An 18,922-nucleotide genomic window follows, 5' to 3' on the forward strand; every position below is an offset into this window, starting at 1 on the left:
AGGTAAATGCTTCAATAAAGCTGACAGAGGAACAAAGAGGAGCACGAGTGTGTAGGAGACGAGGCTGGCTCTTACCTCTCCGTTGAATAGTTCAATCTCTCCCTCTTCCACCAGGATGGTGACCCGCTTCTTGCATTTCACTGAGGGGTAACTGCACCCCTCATTCCCCACGAGGATCCTAAAGGTCCCAGGGTTACTGCCACAATAATCCTGGGAAAAGAAGGGAGACAGAAATATTATGCCTGCTATTTCTCCCAGACCAGAAGATGGTCATCTTGTCCTCACAGGTCTTTAGATACCTGTTACAGGATGTTACCATGTCTATAGGTGTGTATTTGTTCCTGTGCATATGCATGTGTTGCGGTGGGGGGGACTCCCACAGGTGTGTCACTCTCATCCACACAGATGAACATGGTACTTAGGTCAGCGGGGTGCAGGTGTAATGATCACCAAGCAGAGAAGGAGGGAAAGGAAAAGTGACATGTGGCATGCTTTGACAGAAGTTCCAGGTTAAAAGCCCATGCCTAGATCCCTTTATTCCTCAGCCCCATGCAGGTAATTAGGAGAGTCTGACCACATAGCATCTTGAGCCTCTCATGTCTGGCTGACCCCTGAAGATTGCTGGCCCAGAGGTGTAATCAAAGACAGCTCAATACCACTCACAGCTCCCAAGCTACATCTCTAGCTAGGTTTAGGGGAAAAGGGAACACTAAGAGGTCACTGATGGTCACTGATTGCTTAGAAAATTAAGAAAAAGGAGACACACTCCTGGCAAATAGTCCCCCCCTGGTGGCTACTGCTGTGGTTTAATGGAAGAAAGATAAAACTCTCAATTTGAAGAAACCAGGTGTGAATCTAGGCCTATCACATTGAGCAAATTGCATACCTGTATGACACACACATAATACACTCTTAGACAATTACACAAACATATATGCACACATATATATGTACATACATATACATACTTATCCATACACACACAAAAATATTCAAATACACATGCACATATACTCAAACACATATATCTATACACACACATGCATGTATATACATACACATATACACACATTTATATATACTCATACTCACACACAACATATGATCTTCACCTTTATAAGATTATGAATCAGTCAGCTTCCTAGGATTGTTCAGCTAACTGAGTGCTGGGTTAATGGATGGTGAAGGTTAAAAGAGGGAACAAGGATGTATGTGATTTATTTGTGGCCACGGGTTAAGTCTGATGATAGCACCCCAAGGAAGGTAGTAAGGGGAGGATGCCTAAGAGTAAGCATCACAAAGGACAAAGGAACTGGCTGTGGGAAAGGAAAATAAGTGACATACGAAGGGCACAATTTGGAAGGAGATTCCTGAAAACTGGGCCACTTGGGAAAATTGCCTGGGCAGGGGAAGAGCTGGGAGCAGGAGACGCTGACCAGCTGCTTCTTCTTGCACAGAATTTAATGGTTTTTTGGTTTTATGTTTTGTTTTTGTTTTTATTTTGTTTGTTTGTTTGTTTTTTCTGGATGCTCTGGTTTGAAACTGACTTGGTAGCTAAATAGCAAAAGTGATGTCACCCTGACTTCTGCTGCTGAGGTTGGGAGGTAGCCGAGTAATCAAAAGACAGGCCTTCATTTCTAATCTTTGGGAAAGCTCCAGGGGGCACTCATCCCAGGTCCATAGGTGTTCCTAAAGTATTTCAAGGTGCACATCCCTGTCTCCCCAGCACACTACTCCCTGGGCCAGTGTGGTATGTGGCTAACAGGCTGGAGCCCCAGCTAGTCCAGTCCCCTCCCAGCATGCTCTGCACATGTGGTCTTTGTCCTGATGCTGACTCTGGGGATCCTGCAGCTCCATCTCTGGGACTGAAGCTTCCCCAGATTTGTGGTCCTCCCTTCAGACAACACCAAACCCCCAATGCCCCCCTCCCCTAGAGAATGGAGACAGAGAGACCACATTTGTTTAAAGCATCAGAGGGCACAGTGTCTCCTCCCTCTGGGGAAAAGCACTCACCCCCATTGCTTACCCATTTGGTGTCAACCAGCAAGAGAAATTTACAGGAATCCACGACATGGGGAGGGGGAGGTAGAGGGGCTAGTGCCCTCACTCACTAGCAAGGATTTCCTGAACTCTTTCTCACCCTGCTTTGCAGAATGACTTTTTTGAGACCCTGCCCTCCTCCATTTCCTCTTCCTCCACTCAATTTGAAATTGTACCAGGTCAGAAATGAAAACAGAGGAGAATGCAATAGGATCAGAGGGCAGGTATTTCATGTCAACCATCCCCCTGTCCAGAGTTGCTGCTCACCACACAAGGAGGCTAGCGAGCCCACCCGGGGTGGAGGGTTTTTGAGGTCCAGTTGGCTTCACTTCCTGGTGGAGACTGATGGCTTTCTCTAACTCACACTGATGCTAATTTGTACTCGGTGTGGTCTTATGTCCACACCAACCTACTCAGCAAGTGAGCTTCTGGGTTGTTCTTAGAAGTCTCCAGGTGAAAGAAAACAGCCACTTTGAGTTTTAAACCTCTTACCTCTTCAGGCACCTCTTTCAAGGATTGGAAAATTATCCCAGTAAAACCAGATCCCAGTTTTCTCGACAGACAGAAGGGCAAAGACTGATTGGAAAAGCCGTACTTGCTCCTCCCACCCCCCATTCAGATACAGATTCACTCTCATTCTCACCTGTGCCAGGACGTACTGGCATTCCCCAGGGAACATGTATTTGAGCCCATCAAAGGTGAGGTAGTGAGCCATGCCAATCGCGGAGCAAGTAGCATCACACACATGGTCTGTGCAATTCCACTTCCGGTCCCGACAGACACTAGGAACAGTAATGTAAGCATGACTCATTGGGCACTTTGAGTGTGTCTGGGTGTTAGGGAATGAGAGGCAATGGAAGGATGGAGAGTGTTCCAAGTGCCACCCAACCCTCCAGGAAGACTTGAGAAGTTAAGGGTTGGCAGTTAATGGAGCATGAAATTCACAGGCCCAGCACAGGGCCCAGCAGGACAGAGGGAAAGGATGCTGCTCTCCATCTCCAAGGGAGAACCTGAGGCAAAGAAGGGCAGGGGTTGTCCACAGTGATCCAGGCAGCTGAAGAGGAGGCCCAGACTCTTTCTAGGCCACCCGCATGAATTTGCTCAGCTTCACCCTGGAAGCCACAAGTCAGCCTGATATTGGCCTCAGGGTCTCTGTGAAGCAGACACACTGAGGTTGAAATCCCTCTGAGGCTAATGGGAAGAATAAGACAGAACAGCCAGAAAGTTCTGTGTCTGGAAAATAGTAATGAACCATGAACTCCTGCCAGGAGAGGTTTTGAGTGCACGTAGCTATATGTTTAAATCTATAGTGATTTGCGAATGGCCACATGGCCCATCCCCCCACCATCCGTAACCAGAGCTGACCTTGGGAAGCCCACTCGTGCGTCAGAGGTGGTAAACTCAGACCTCAGACAGCCCTGCCCGCCTGTCTGCAGGGCCCCTTTCTAAGGCAGTACAAAGGCAGGGTGAGTGAGAAGGGTGAGGGGTAATGTGAAGGATGGCCAAGGAGCCAAAGGAAACCAGCCACCCTCGCCAAGCCCCTCCTCAAACTGCACCATAACAGGCACACTCATGGTACCCTCATGGGCAGTTTAAGGTATGTAAGAAGAGGACCCTCCTCACCCCACACTTGTGGGCAGCTTGCCACATATGCAGTGACCTATGTAGGCTTCCTACCTATGTAGGTTCTTATCTTCCCCAGGCCTATCTCCCTGAACAGAAAAGCTGATCTGCAGGAAGGTGCCTATCTGGGATGAGCACAGGTGATGGTAAATATTCTCCCATTTCACAGATGGAGAAACAGGCACAGAGAAAAGGAACTACATGCCCAGGTCTCCATAAGTGCAGAGGTGGCTGGGTTCCCAGGGAAACATGCTGAACCTCACCAAGTGTTGCAGTCAATCTTCACTGTTTCTCCCGGGGCGTACTCTTTGCCCTGATGGAAGCAGGGACACCTTTCCAGGGCCACACATCTGTTTTCATGCCGGACCTAAGGAAAAAGAATCCAGAAGTCTCAAAGGCCACAGGGACTGATCTGATGTATCACCAAGAGCTTGAACCTGCCAGGAGCCCAGCATAGGGACAGGGACTGAGCCAGGGGCAGCCTCAGCTAGGGCTTGGCAAGTGTGGGCACTGTCTACACTGCCACTCCTACCTACTGAGGATACTGACCACTCTCCACCCTGTGGTGCTCTGCTGGGGAAGTGTAACCTGGGATACCCATGGCAGAAGCCCTGCAAGGGTGCATACCCACAGACCCAGCCATTCCACACAAAAGCATTCTCCAAAGGAAATAGAGTTATGGACAAAGATTAATCATTGTAAAGATTTATCAAAGATTAATCACTGCAAAGATTTATAACTGCAAAAAAACAAAAAAAAAAAAAAAAAAGGAAACCATCATGTGTTCAACAGTAGGAAAATGATTACATCTATTAAGGAATCCCAGGTGCTGGTGTCCTGTTGCACTATTAGAATGACCCCTTGGAAGAATTTCCAATGATGCGGGAAATAGCTATGCTGTTAGTTTTCAAAATAGGGAAGAAAACTGTACACACATATGGTCCTAATATTATATATATATATACATATTTCCAAAAAGGACTAAAAGAAAATAGAGAAGTTGCCTCCAGTGGTGGGCTGGGATAGGGGAACGCAGAAATTTTCTTTTCTTTTTTTTTTTATTTTTTCCCCAAATGATCTTCGGTGAATGGGTATTATAATTAAAGAAAATGAACACTACATTTAATATAATTAATCTGCACTCAATAGCTTGGGAGTAAGAGCTGAATACTTGATATAAGTAGAGATCTACCAAAACCAGTCTCTGGGGCTTGTCCAAGCCACACATGCCTCTTCGTCCCCCAGTCCCTGATACTCTGATACACTCTCCAGGGTGGGGTGCTCTGCCTCCCTGCCCTCCACCCTTGGCAAGTTACTCATGCAATCATGTTATACACCTCAGGTCCACTAGGACCAGGGCCAGGGAAGAACTAAGAACCTCCAACCCCAGCAGACCTGGGGTTCTTAGCTGTTCACCTGGCCCCTGGCCCCAGTGGGCTCAGAAAGAGCTAGTCAAACCCCCCTGACCCCAGTATGGAGATCTGCTTCTATCTCAACTTCAGGAGCAGCTCTGGACATCTGCTCTGGCATGGCCTGACCTTAGATGCCTCAGTCATCCCCAAATGAAGTGACCATGCACCCTGGTTACCTGAGGGGGTGAGAAGCTCCCTTACAAGATGGTTCAGGCTCCATGAAAACCAGTCACTCCCCAGGCAAACCTGAGTTCCAAGGGCTTGGAAGTACACAAAGTCCTAGGAACAGGGTGGCTGAACAAATGGCTTTTGTGTCAAGGACAATAGCTTAAAATTTTATGGGGTGGTGGGGAGCTGGATGGAAAGAATACTATCCTCCACTTAACACCACCTCTATCCACCAGAGGAGGTGTTTCTGAGTCCCTCACAGGTTAAGCAATGGGGCAGGACCAGTGTAGAGAGCCAGGAAGATGCAGGTCAGCCACACCCTTGGTAATTCAGTGAGCTCAGGAGCCCAGTAGGGAAGATGGCAGCTTGGTAGGAACAGGGAGGGGCTGAAAAATCTCTCTCTTCCTGAACCTTCAAAGTCTTTGTCACTCAGGGTTCATTCCCACATGCCCCCAACTTTGTCAACTTGAACACAAGTTTGAGTCCTGCCACCTAGTGGCCACCATAAGAATGACTGATGCATCCTAAGGCTCCTAGTGAGCAAAACCAGATAAGCCTCACAATGGGAAACATCACGAGACAAAAGCCATGCAAGATGGGTGGAGATGGAGTCCAAGAGGCAGAACCCTGCTGACCTGCCTCACCTCAGCAGGATATGTGCTCCCCTGTCCCCTGCAAGCAGACTGGGGTGAGGGCTCCCAAGCGTCTTGGTGTACATGCTGGATGCTTTATCTCCCTCCAGGAAATTCAACTTCCCTATTGATACTTCCAGCTCAATACAGCTGATTTCTACTAGCTTTTTACTTCATTTTTGCTAGAAGGAAAGCAATATAATTAAGTAACTCACACTAAAGTGTGAATGACTCTTCCTATAAGGATTTATGAAGTTGTAAGCTTTTGTTTAAGCTGATGCTTATTAACAAAAAAAAAAAAAAATGCATGCCTGTTATGTTTAGAAGTCTGACTTGGTGACAAACTGTGGTTTAAGTGTAGGAAATATTTGTGAGATAGAAGCACTTCCTTGGGTCTCCTAGGATTCCCAATGTCCACATGTGTGAGACCCACTCTGGATGAGCCCCTGAGACCAAGTTGTATATTTTTAAAAATCTTTTCAGTCTTCATACTGAGGATCCAGGGATCACAGAGAGGAACGCATTTCACAACTGCCAGGAATTTACCTAAATACCAGCAGAACTGGGTACCAGCTTAGAAAATGTAACCACTAGATTTCAAGAGGAAAATTAGTATCCTTCATTTTCCCCAGAGACCTAAGCATTTGAGCACCCAATAGCCTGACCTCCCAAAGGGAGACCAATAGGGCTGAAGGATGGTTGGTCTGATTGCCAGGAGTTCAAAATTTCCACCATATAATTACACAGACTTGAACCGTCTCTGTTTCATTTCTTTCCCAGTCCCTCTACCCCACCCTGTGTGGTAGAAAGGATGGAGGTGACAGGTCTTCAGGGTTCCTTCTAGCTCTGCTACCCTGCACTGGTCCCAGTAAAAGCTACAGCCCAGATGAAGGAACAGGGCTGTGAGCTGTGCTTTTCTGCCACCTAGTGGTAGAGAAAGGTGATATCTAACTTAAAAGTGAATGATTCAAGCAAAAATCGTCCACTCGAAAATTTTACAACTAACTAGATGACAATCTGGGACGTCTTCAAGAGCAACCTCCTGATTTTATTGACCAGTGAGTCTCATAATGTGACCCCAGATGTCTGAAAAGTTTCTTCCAGTATGTGATGACTGAGTTCCTGATTTTCCTCCATGAACTTACAAATAGTGGTCATTAAGCCACACCTCCAAAACACTGTGTGCCTGCCACTGTCATTTCCAGTCTTCCAAAAAGCTTTCCTAATCCAGTTTTACAGATGAGGAAATTAATACACAAATATTTTAAATGACATGCCACTCAGTTAAGTAAATGTCAGAAACCACAATTCAAACCTGGAAGTTCAGGATTCCAACACAATGCCTTTACCACATAGCTTCTCCACCAACCATTTCTCATGGCATTGGCCACTATCAAAAGCATCCTGCCTTGTACCTATGCAAGGAGACCTTCGCAGCAGTGGCAGGAGCAGAGAGAACCTGCACCTCGAGAAGTGGGCCAGAAAAACCTCTACTCCAAGTAGGTGTCAAGCCTGGGCCAATCAGAAAGAGAATGAGTCCCTCCCTCCTCCAGATTTGAAACTGGTGCTTCTGGGCTGACAATGGACACTGAGACATTCCTGGGAGACATTCCTGGGAGGAGGAAAGGCAGTCTTCAGTAGCCAAGGGCAAGGCTACTCAAAGAGCAATCCCTGGGTCAGGCCAACCTATGCTAATGCAAGTATAGAAAATGAATATTTAGATATTCTTGTGGAAATCTGACAGAGGAATATCATGTCTTTTGTATCTGATAAAAACTGGAGGGACTTATATTTTGTATGTCATTTCTTTTGGTTTCACTTTTCTGATAATTCATTTTGTTGCATTTACAAAAACACTGGTCCACAACAGATGAGAAACTGAAGAAAACAGATCCTACATGGATCCCTCCTGTGGACAGGAGGAGAAGTTGAGCCACACACCTTTGAGAGTGAACCTTAGTTATTTATGAAAACAACAATAAAGCTATTCCTATGATTCCCTAGCACTTTCTGGTTTTAAATGTGCTTCCACATACATCTCCTTTGGGCCCACAACTAAGGCATGATGAATGCAGAACAGGAATTCTGTGCCTGTGTTACAGAGGAGGTAAGTGAGCCTTAGATAGAAAATTAATGTCTGCATAAGAAACACAAAGCCAGACAGGAGCGATGTCCAGAGGAACTCAGCCCTGGAGTACTATTCCTGCTCAGTGCTCCTCCAGCTCTCAGAGATCTGCCCCCATGAAAAAGCAACTGCCCCCTCCTTTTAAATCTTCAGAACGCAGTGGTTTGGTAACATGCCAAAACCTTACCACCTCTCACAGAGGACAGAGAAGGTCCTCTGGGTATAAGGTCTGCACCATCAAATGAGCCCAAACATGGTGTTTCCAGCTCCCTTTTCCTTGTGTTGTGTCCAGGAACACATGTTCCATGCTGGAGACAGCACCCTGTGCTCACTTTGTAACTTACACAGACTTTTCTGCTCTGCCAGGTAATGAGTAAGTTATAAATATGACCCAATCTCTTGTGATATGAGCTTTCAAATTTGTAATTCCCTGAGGTGGAGGTGAGTAAGCCCCCTTGTTAGGTGACAGATCTGTCCTCAGAACATATGTCAGACTTCAGGATGCCAAAGGGGCACCTGACCGTGCTATAGCTGAGGTCTCATTTTTCATGTGGGAATTTGGGGTCATAATGCAATGATTGTGTTTATTAATATTTAAGACTATCTGGATTGTCTTCTCCATGACCAAGAAATTTTTCATTTAAAAGAGTCCCTGAACCAGACTGGTGCAGTGGCACAGGCCTGTAGTCCAAGCTACTCAAGAGGCTGAGGCAGGAGGACTGCTTGAGTCCAGATCTGCTTGAGTCCAGGGGTTGGAGACCAGCCTGAACAACATAGTGAGAACCTGTCTCAAAAAAATCAAAAAACATTTTAAATGTTTTTAAAATAAAAGAGTCTGTGAGACTGACAGTCTGTGGAGAAGCCCTCTTTCTTGCCTGAGCCTTCTTCAATGTCAGAACTCCTACAGGTATAATGAAAGGACAATAATCTGTGTCCCCCAAAGCTCTAGACACTCAAAATAAGGACCCCAGGGATAAAGAGCAACATGGAAGCTGCCTCTGCCCTTTCCCGTTTCTTACCCCTACCTGGGTCTGAGTTCCCCTCGCCTTACAGACCATCCATGCAAATTCACCTTCTCCTACAGCACTGAACTACACTTTTCACTAGCCAACCTCTAGCTCCCCTTAGAAAAGACTATTCCAGAACCCTCCTAGGCTAAGACAGAGAGACACCCAGGAGAAAAGGAATAGGAGCTGACCTCTCTGGGAGGAAAAATGGTTGAAGAAGAAATAGAAGAGAGCATCTGCTCTGCTCATGCTTCAGATGCCAACTCTCCTGAGGGACACTGGTAACAAGTCCAAGGTCCCTCTAGAGAACATTGACAGTCCCCATGGCACAGGACACTGCCCCCAAGCTGAGTCTTGGGCATCATTAATTCTCTGCTCCCCACCCCCTCTCCCACATTCTGGCTTCTAGAGCCCCTGTCCCAACTCCTCACCACTCTGGTTGTGAGAAATTGGATTCAGGGGAAGGAAAGAAGATGGAATGCATTTGAAAAAGAAAATCCAGAAGTAGCATTCTTCAGGGTAACAAAAATAATAGATGTATAATAATTTAATACAAAACTGACCTAAGATTAGATTTAGGAGGCAGGTAAGTTTGCTTGGACATGCTACAACCATTGCCCCCAACAGCGGTTCCCAGAGATGCACAAAGGAGCCAGGTATTGCAGACCAACATGGGCTTGGATCATGCAGCCACAGCCCCAAAATCATGAACGTACAGAGCTGGCCAAGACATCACAACTCACTTGACAGACAAGGAAAACAAGCCTCAATGTGGGGAAGACCCATAATTTGCTAGCAGGGACCTCAATGTCTTCTTTTAAAATAGAAAGTCATACGCATATATGCTAATCACATGCAAATATGTGTGTCCTTCCATCTTCATACCATGGAATGCAGCCCTTGGAAGAATTCTAGTAGAAATGCCTGTTTTTACTTATATTTTCTGGAAATGCTTTCTTTGCTTCCTAGGGTGCCCCTGTGAGCCAAGATCTTATATTTTTGTCAGATCCCATCAGGATCAACCCAGACATTTTCCTCGCAACTCCCTCCCTGATTTGGCAGCTGACTGGGCCATCAAGGACTCTGCCTACCACCCCCACACCCATCACCACTTCTCCCATGAACATCCTTGTTTGGCTCTTGCTCTTCCTCTCTCTGACTCCATAGCCCTATCACTCATTCCTACCTGCAGGAAAATGGAAGGGAAGGTGCCCACCCATGGGTCTGGGACAGCTCACCATGCCTGGGGGGCAGAGGCAGCCAGAGACGCAGCCCATGCTCATGCATTCCAGGTCATAGTTCTGGCACGTCTTGGCACACTCCAGCCCTTCTGCACGAGGGTTGTCAGCAGGACACACCAACTTAACCATGGGTGGCCGACAGGATAGGCTCCTTTTGCCTTGAAGGTAGAGAAATCAGAGGTGATTAGTGAAGGAGTGAATGGATCCACCTTCTGCACTGTCCTTTGATGCCCTAGGTGCTGTCACTCATTTGAGAGACCCAGAGATGCCTAGTCCCTGGAAGAAGATGCTGCTCAGTAGGGTGGAAACCTGAGCCAGGTTCCCCCCGTGGAACAGGGATGACACCTCATGTACTCATGGAGCTTAAGAGCTTCAGCCTACACTGGTGATGACTCTTCTGACCCCAGTATTCATCCAATGGCCCCCACTTCTTATGCCTCCGATCCCAATGTAGCAGGTTGCATTGAATCTGGATGTATTGCGGCAATTAACAGACCCAGGCAATAGGGGGCTAACCTGAAGCCTTAGTGGGGCCCAACAGAACCATTCCTAAGATGGTTACAACTCATGAAGGAAGAGGTCATTCAACCACAAAGACTTTAAGAAGCCAATTGCTCAAATGCCAGCCTCTGCTGGGCTACCCTATTAACGTTAGGACTCCAACCCCTGGCACCCCTATCTCCCCACCCTGCTCTTTTTTTTCTCCACCTGATACCCTGCATGTGTTCCACTCAGCATCTGATATATCTGACATATTTCTCTTATTTGTTGATTGCCCACACCACTCCACTCCACTCAGCCCCCTAGGATGTGTGCTTCATGAAGGCAAAGAAAGACCTTTTATCTACTTTGTTCATTGAGAGTTCATATTTCCTGGCAAATCATAGATATCCATGTCTGACTGGATAATAATGAGAACAGGTGCTTGATACACCTTTCTTTCAAAAAAAAAAAAAAATAAAACTGGCATACTTACTAGCATTTAGAGCACTTACCATCTCCTATATGCAAGAAAGGCAGAATTCCTGACCTTATTTTTACATGAAAATTTGTTGGGAAGCTGAAACTCCAAAAGGTTAAATGGTTTTTCCCAATCTGCACAAAATTCTTGGAGTTTCCTGACTTTGAAAAATATGCAATGCCTTCCAGTGTCTAGACTGAAGACTCTGAGCAAGAAGAGCCTTCAGGACTAAGAGGCAGGACCCAGCGAAGGGTGGGAGCGTGGGGAGTGGCACCAGAGGGAGGGGAAGAGACAGGCAGAAGGACTCAGTGGCCTAGAGTCACACACTGTGATTTCAACTTTTGAGCCAACCCCATGCTTGGGATCTTGCCCCAACTCTGGGCTGAGAGAGACTCCCCCAGTCAATCACATAGAGAACCAGACTCCTCACCAAGGGCAAGCTGGAAAGCAAATGGCATGGCACAGAGCTGAGTCACCTGGGGGGAAAGAGTGTCATGGAAAGGGAGAGGCAGAAACGGAAGTGGTCAAGCTGGAGGTTGAAATGGCTCGTTTATGTCCCTCCCACTGGAAGACTCCATTCTAAGACAGGACAAGCCTTCTGGAAGCAAGGAGAGCTCCTGTGACCCAGAAATGTGAATGTAGTCCCACCAGCACAGGGTCAGTGCACTCTCCATTCTGTATTTTGTCCTCAAACAGTACAGCAACCATCAGGACCTTCAAGCTGAGAGCAACTGTCCCAAACCCCACTCTTTCAAATCCATCCAAGAAGTTTTCAAAGAGGTGACTTGCTTAGCATGCCCATAGGAAGCAAGAAGCTATCAAAGAAGGGTGATCACCATCATAATCAAAGCAACAGACCCACCCCACTGTTTACTGGGCTAAGATCACTGCAGGCAAAATGGAGGTCTCACAAATCCATCTTGCAGATATTTGGCCTTTCCCTGTCCACAAAATAAAATAGTTCTCAACTCAATAATTTGGATTTACATATCCAAAGTCATGCTTAGGCCTGAAAGTCACTCACACAAACCCAGAAACTCTGGCAAATTTGGGCAAAATCAGACATGCTCCTGAACACGTACATACACAATCAGACAGTGCAACCCAGCTCTCTCCTGGACTCCGTGCTTCAAGAGTCAGGGCAGAGTAGAAGTGAACAGTGTTCTGGGGGTTCAGTACTCACTGCGGTGGGACAGGGGGCTGCTGAGTACAGTGTCTGGCAACAGGCTTCCTGGGGCTCCACTGGTGGTGCAGTGCATGAAGCCGTCCTCACAGTAGCTGCAGAGGAGAAGGCACACCCCAACTTCACAAGAGCCACCAGCACCCACTGTCCCCATTTCCTTGTCTCTCCCTCACTCTGCCCCTTGCAGCTGGGCTCCCAGACCTATCACTCTGCAAAGCCTGCCTTACTAAGGTCACCCATGACTTCCGTGTAACTGTATCCCATGGAACGGTTTCCAGTTCTTTTTCTTACTTGATCCCCTTCAACATTATTTATTGTTAACTACTCCATTGTTTTAGAGAATTTGTTTTAATCTCCCCTAGTTCCTCCCACTCCCCTGGTTGCTCCTTCTCAAGCTAGACTGCAGCTCACCTCCACCTCAGCCTGGTCTTTGAACGTCAGCATTCCCCAGGCTCCAACCGGCGACCTCTCTGTTTCTCACACCATTTCGCCATGCCTGCCCCCAGCTCCAGTTCCAGAGATGACTCACAATTTTCCAACAGCCTCTTGGACCTCTCCTTTGAACCCCAGACCCATGTCTACAGGATGGCTTTCTTTGGTGTCTCAAAGCCAGCCTGATTCGTTACCACCATCCGTCTGATTCAATTTCACAGCCACAGAGCCAAGGTTCGTCCTGAGACTGCCCTCTCCCTTGCCCATCACCACACCCTTGGACTTTGCCTCCTCCACATGGCAGGGATTCATATCCACTTCTCTATGCCCACAGCCACGAGAAGAAATGCCATCGCCTCCTGTCTGGACAATGCAGAAGTCTCCTAACCAACATCCCTGTGCCTACTCTTGCCTCTCTCCAAAACACCCCTCTTCACAGCCAAGAATCTTTTCAAAACCTTAATCTGATTATGCCACATCACTGCTTGAATCCTTCAACAGCTTCCCCTCCACAGGCCTTTGGATAAAGATCAAATCCCCGTGTGATGTGACCCCTGCCTTCCTCTCTCCCTCCAGCCAGCTGGCCTTCTGTGAATCTTGAATCCTTTAAACACAGGGTTTTTGCAGTTTCCTCTGAGTTAATGTCACTTCTGCCCAACACACACACATATACCATCTTTGCCCCAACCCCATCTCAAGTTCTGCCAGACCAGGTGTTTCTCTTCCCAGAACTTACCACACTTGTAACTTTGTGTTTGAGTTTTATCTGGTTAACAACTGTATCTCACTAGTCTATAAGATCCATGAGGGTCAAAGCTGTAACTGGTCTTGCTCACCATTATATCACTAGTATCCAGCATAAGGCTTTACATAAAGTACTTAATATGGGGTTTTTTTGTTTTTGTTTTTGTTTTTGTTTTTGTGGGGATTTGATGTTTGTTTTTAGTACCGGAGATTGAACCCAAGGGCACTTCACCACTAAGCCACATCCCTGGCCCTTTTTCTTTTCTTTTCTCTTTTGTTTGAGACAGGGTCTCACTAAGTCCTTAGGGACTCTCAAAGTTGCTGAGGTTGGCTTTGAACTTGCAAAGTTCCTCCTGCCTTAGCCTCTTGAGCATCTGGGATTGCAGGCATGTGCCACCACACCCAGCTGTTTTTATTTTTAACTGACAGATAATTGCACATCCGTGGGATATAATGTGATATTTTTTCACACATACACAATGTGCAATGATCTAATGAAGATAATTGACAGATTCACCACCTTAAACTTTTATTAGTTCTCGGTGTTGAGGCACACTTCTCTCCTCTAGCTATTTTGAAATATACAATAAATTATTGTTAACTGTAGCCACTCCACTGCGCTATAATACGTGAGAATTTCAGTCAACTCCTGGTCGGAGCCTGGCCTACAGCACAGTAAGTCCTGCTGTGCTGGCCGTCAGAGTGACCAATGGAGGAGTGTGAAGAACCCCCAGACAAATGTGTGTGCACCTTCCTCCCACCTGTCCATAGGTATCACCAGCATTTCCTCCTGCTGTCGTCCTTCAGTTTTGTGCTTAAAGAATAAAAATAAATAACCAGAAACAAGCCCTGCGTTCCTTCAGGCACACATTCTCCATGAAATCCAATTTTCTACATGAAGTGCAAAAAGAAAACCATAGCATTGAGCCCTGGTACAGGAAGAGCACAGTCATGGAGATGTCACTGCTGGCTGTCAAACCCCTAAGAGAGCCGGAAGCCAGGGCTATTTCCCAGTCATGGTCACTATGGGCTGCTGCACACCACCTCCCACCTTCCCTGCTATGGAAAAACAACTGATGACAGCTGCTGCCCCCAAGTCACCCCAGTTTCTGTAGATTGACTTCTTTCCTCACCACAGTACTGCAGCAGGGGGCCACCCTGACCTTCTGGTCACCAAATTCAACAGTCTGTTCTCAATATAATATGAAGAATTCAAGAGTCCTTGGGTTCTGGTCATTTGCTGGATGATTTAGGAAAGTGATAACCTCTCTAAGCCTCAAATTCTTTACTAGAAAAAGCAAGCTCTGCCTGCCCTACAGCATTTATTAAGATTTTGAAGGGAAACACCTTGGAAAGTATAGCTGGACAACTATAGTAAAACAACCCCTGAGCTAAAGCCAAAATATCGAACCAGCAGAGGATGACATGACAGTGGGCCCTCTGTATCCACAGGTGCTGCATCTGCAGATTCAACAACTGAAGATCAAAGGTATTCAGGAGGACTGGGGTTGTAGCTCAGTGGTAGAGTGCTTACCTAGCATGTGTGAGGAACTGGGTTCGATTCTCAGTACCACATATAAGTAAATAAATAAAATAAAGGTCCACCAACAACTAAAGAAAAATTTTTTAAAGTGTTCAGGAAAAAAGTTATGACTGCACTGAACATGTACAGACTTTTGTCATGCCATTATTCCCTAAACTATACAGCGTGACAACTGTTTACCTATCAGTTATATTGTGTTCAGCACTATAAGTAATCTAGCGATGACTTCAAGAACATGGCAGGATGTGCACAGGTTATATGCAAATACCATGCCTTTCTAGATAAGGGACTTGAGCATCCTTGGAACAAGGTTACTCCTGGAGGATGGATGTTCCACTCCTGGAGTATGGTTGTTCCATATTCCCTTCTGCCCTTAATCCTCACGCCATGGCTCTGTCTTGGTTCTGTCCTTCCCACTGGCCTTGTACCTCTGCTGTCTCTGATGGGATCCCTGGTCCTCCTCTTACCCTCTGAACAAGTTCTGGACTCAGTCTTCTTTTCTGCTCTTGGGCCCACTCCCCTTGGTAAGCCTTGCCACTCTCCAGCCCAATGTTGCAAATTCCAACCCTACAATTCAAGCTATTGGTTCCATTTACTCAGCAAGATGTTCTCTTAGTAATTCAAAGCCATTAAGGCCAAAATCAAACTCATCATCTTCCCTCTACTCCTGAGGGCTTCATGCAGTTCTGCCATGACCATCCTCCCAGGCATTCAAGTTCAGAGCCCTGGGGCCATCTTCAACCTCTGGTGCTTTTAAATACCCCACTAGTCCATTCACACCTCCAATGGCTCTAGTTTCTGTCCCCCACGTCCCATTCCCACTGCTAGTATCTGGTCCAGGGTCTTACTACCTTTGTATCACTCTGTGTCAACACTAGGGTACAACTGGTCTCCCTGCCTTCACTCTCATGTGGCCTCCAGAACCCCCTCCCTGACACTTCACTTCATCCTATTCCCTGTTCAAAACCTTCAAGGGCCGTTTTGCCTACTGAAAAGTGAGCCCCTCACTTCTTTCAAAGAGCCCTGATCCTGATCCCAACCTGACTCCACTCTTACGTGCCTGCTAGAGTTTGGATCTGGAATGTCCCCTAAAGGTCCGTATGTTAAAGGTTCAGTCCCCAGTTTGGCACTAGTGGGAGCTGGTGGGAACTTTAGGAGATGTGGCCTCGTGGGAGATTCTAGGTCACTGTTGATAAGCCCTCGAAGGAGATTGTAGGATCCTGATCTCTTTCTTTCTCTTTCACAGCCACCAGGAGGTGAATGGGCCTCCACAATGACATCCTCCCACCATGATGTAGTGTGATGCTGTAGGCCCTAAGCAACAGGCCTACAATCTGTCATGGACTTAAACCTTTAAAAACGTGAACAAAAGAAACCTTTCCTCTTTTAAGTTGACTTATCTCTGGCATTTATTACAGTAATGGAAAGCTGGCTAACACACTCTCCTTCATACAACCCATGTTCCCATTGGAGAATTTACCTTGAAGATTGTTGAGCACTCGTGTGTGTGTGTGTGTTGTTGTTGTTATTGTTGTTGTTTTTGTCCCTACTCCTCTGCTTCCTCTAAAACCACCCCCACCTCACCTCCGCCATGGGAATCCTCCCCCAGGTCAAAAGCTAACTCATTCATGGAGTCTTCCCCAGTTCCTCCCAAATGGAAGTAATATTTCCCTTCCTGAATGAGCAGGGCTTTTTATGTCTCTTAGATGACACATCTACCAAATGTTAAGGTTTCTGCAACTCAAACCAGAACTGTGTGAGGCACTGGGGGGTCAGAGCTCAAGATGTGGCCTCTACTCTTGGGGCATTCATGGTCCCGAGGTGACACACAACACATTTTCCTGAAATAGAAGTCCAATAGTAATAACTGTTTCAATAGAAGTATAAATAATATGCTTTTGGGTTCATGTAGTTAGGAAAGAGTGCAAATTCATCTCACTGGAGTGATGAGAAAAGGTTTCATATCAAATGCAATTTGCAGACTTAGAATCTAGATTTGAATGAACCAATTATAAAAAAGTTTGAGCCAAACAGGAAAAAGAAAATATGAACTGAATATTAGATGTTAAGAAACTATTGTTAATATTTGGACTAGTAATGGTACTATGGTTGTCTTTATTTTTATAAGTGTTTATCTGTTAGAAATACATATTAAATTATTTACAAATGAAATGATGTAATATCTGAAGTTTCATTTAAACTGTTCCAGTCAGAAAGGGGAGGAGACAATAGATAAGATAATCACTGAAACTAAGGATGGATAGACACATTAAAGCTTCTTATACTATTCTCTCTACTTCTATGTCTTTCTGAAATTTTCCATAACTGGGACATTTTAACTGGTTCCCTTACTAGACTGTCAGTTTCTTTGGAGACCACACTGTGTCTGACTCATGTTTATATCACCAATTCTTAGCCAGAACCTGGGACAAAACAGGGGACAGGTAAATGTTTGCTCTACAAATGTTCTGTGGCAAAAATTCTTCTGTGATCTCATCAGCCTTGTTGAAACTGACTGTCAGAGCAGGCTGGGCAAAGAGCTGCAAGAAGCAAGCATGACCTTGAGCTATTCTAGGGGGAAATGCATGATTTCAACCAGGATAGCTGTTGGATGTAATTTTCCCCCCACCCCACCCCAAAAAATGCTTATGCTGGAAGCTTTGTCTCCAATGTCACAGTGTTGAGGGCTGGTGGGAACTATAAGTGAGACCTAGAGGTTGGGAAGGACTGCATGGAGGCACCACCCTCGAAGGGATTAATGTCCATTTTGCAGGAGTTAGTTATGTCAAGAGGGACTAGATTAGTTATCAAGAGAATGGGTGGTTAAGAATTAAACCACCCCACATTTGCTCTCTTCTGCACACTCTGCTCACCACTCTCCTGCCATGTGATAAATTTGCCATGTTATAATGTAGCATAGGGTCTTCACCAGAGGCAGCTGCCCAACTTTGAACTTCTTTTCCTTATAACGTACCTAATCTCAAATATTTTGTTATAGCAACTCAAAATGGTCTGAGATAGCAGTGCACCTTGAGGCAATGCTGCTAAGGCATATTTTCTTCTGTATCAAATGCTTATTTCAGACTCAGAACACTGACAGGAGGCTGAAGGGGAGAAAGACAGGGAAATCTCCCATTTCCTGTTTCAGAAGAGGGAAACAGAGACCTAGAGCATGGAAATGGGACATGTGATAGTCGGCCTACTGATAGTTTGAGTTTCTAGTTTTCTGCATAATAAGAAAATCAGAAGACCTGGGTAAAATCCCAGCTCTGCCTCTGACTTGCTGTGTGAGTCCACACAACTCATTTCCTTCCAGGGCTTTACCCAGCCAAGAAATGAAAGGTTCGGAGGACCATTTTCCTGTCTGGTGGTGCCATTGCACAGCTGCCTGCACTTACCACATGGTATGATGGTCTGAGAAGATGTCCGCAGGCTGGAAGATCTCACCATCATAATAACAGGGGCACTGGGCCTTGGGCACACAGTCCCCCCTTTCATCCTGGTAGAGCCCTGGGGGGCAGAAGCAGCCTTCAAGACAAACCTCGTCACATTCCTCCTCCGGGTAAGAGAGGGAGCGGCAGGTCAGGTTGCAGGGTGTTCCGCACTGCCGGTACACCTGGCCCTGGGGGCAGTGCAGTGCTGGAAGAGAAGGGAGATGAAGGAAAGATAACAAGGACATGGGTACCACCCCTTGAGTCGTGACCCCCAATTATATCTGTGCAATCGCCACCCTCCTTTCCCACGATGCACAAAAGCATATCTTCAGGCACACAAATGGGTATTATAGTAATGAACACACACGTTTCTCCCC

General features: G+C 46.2%; 1 protein-coding gene across 1 annotated transcript in view; it reads right to left on the reverse strand.

The window, feature by feature from the left end:
• VWF (von Willebrand factor) overlaps window positions 1–18,922 on the reverse strand; it is a gene marked incomplete at its 5' end in the record, with an annotated part of 156,788 nt that overhangs the window by 75,638 nt on the left and 62,228 nt on the right. The window contains 6 exon segments of the mRNA XM_079142379.1: window positions 76–210; window positions 2,684–2,822; window positions 3,927–4,030; window positions 10,246–10,406; window positions 12,393–12,487; window positions 18,510–18,750. Of these exon segments, the coding sequence (XP_078998505.1) occupies window positions 76–210; window positions 2,684–2,822; window positions 3,927–4,030; window positions 10,246–10,406; window positions 12,393–12,487; window positions 18,510–18,750 (875 nt within the window).

This window comes from Sciurus vulgaris, assembly GCF_902686455.1.
Source record: "Sciurus vulgaris genome assembly, chromosome: 5".
NCBI lineage: Eukaryota > Metazoa > Chordata > Mammalia > Rodentia > Sciuridae > Sciurus > Sciurus vulgaris.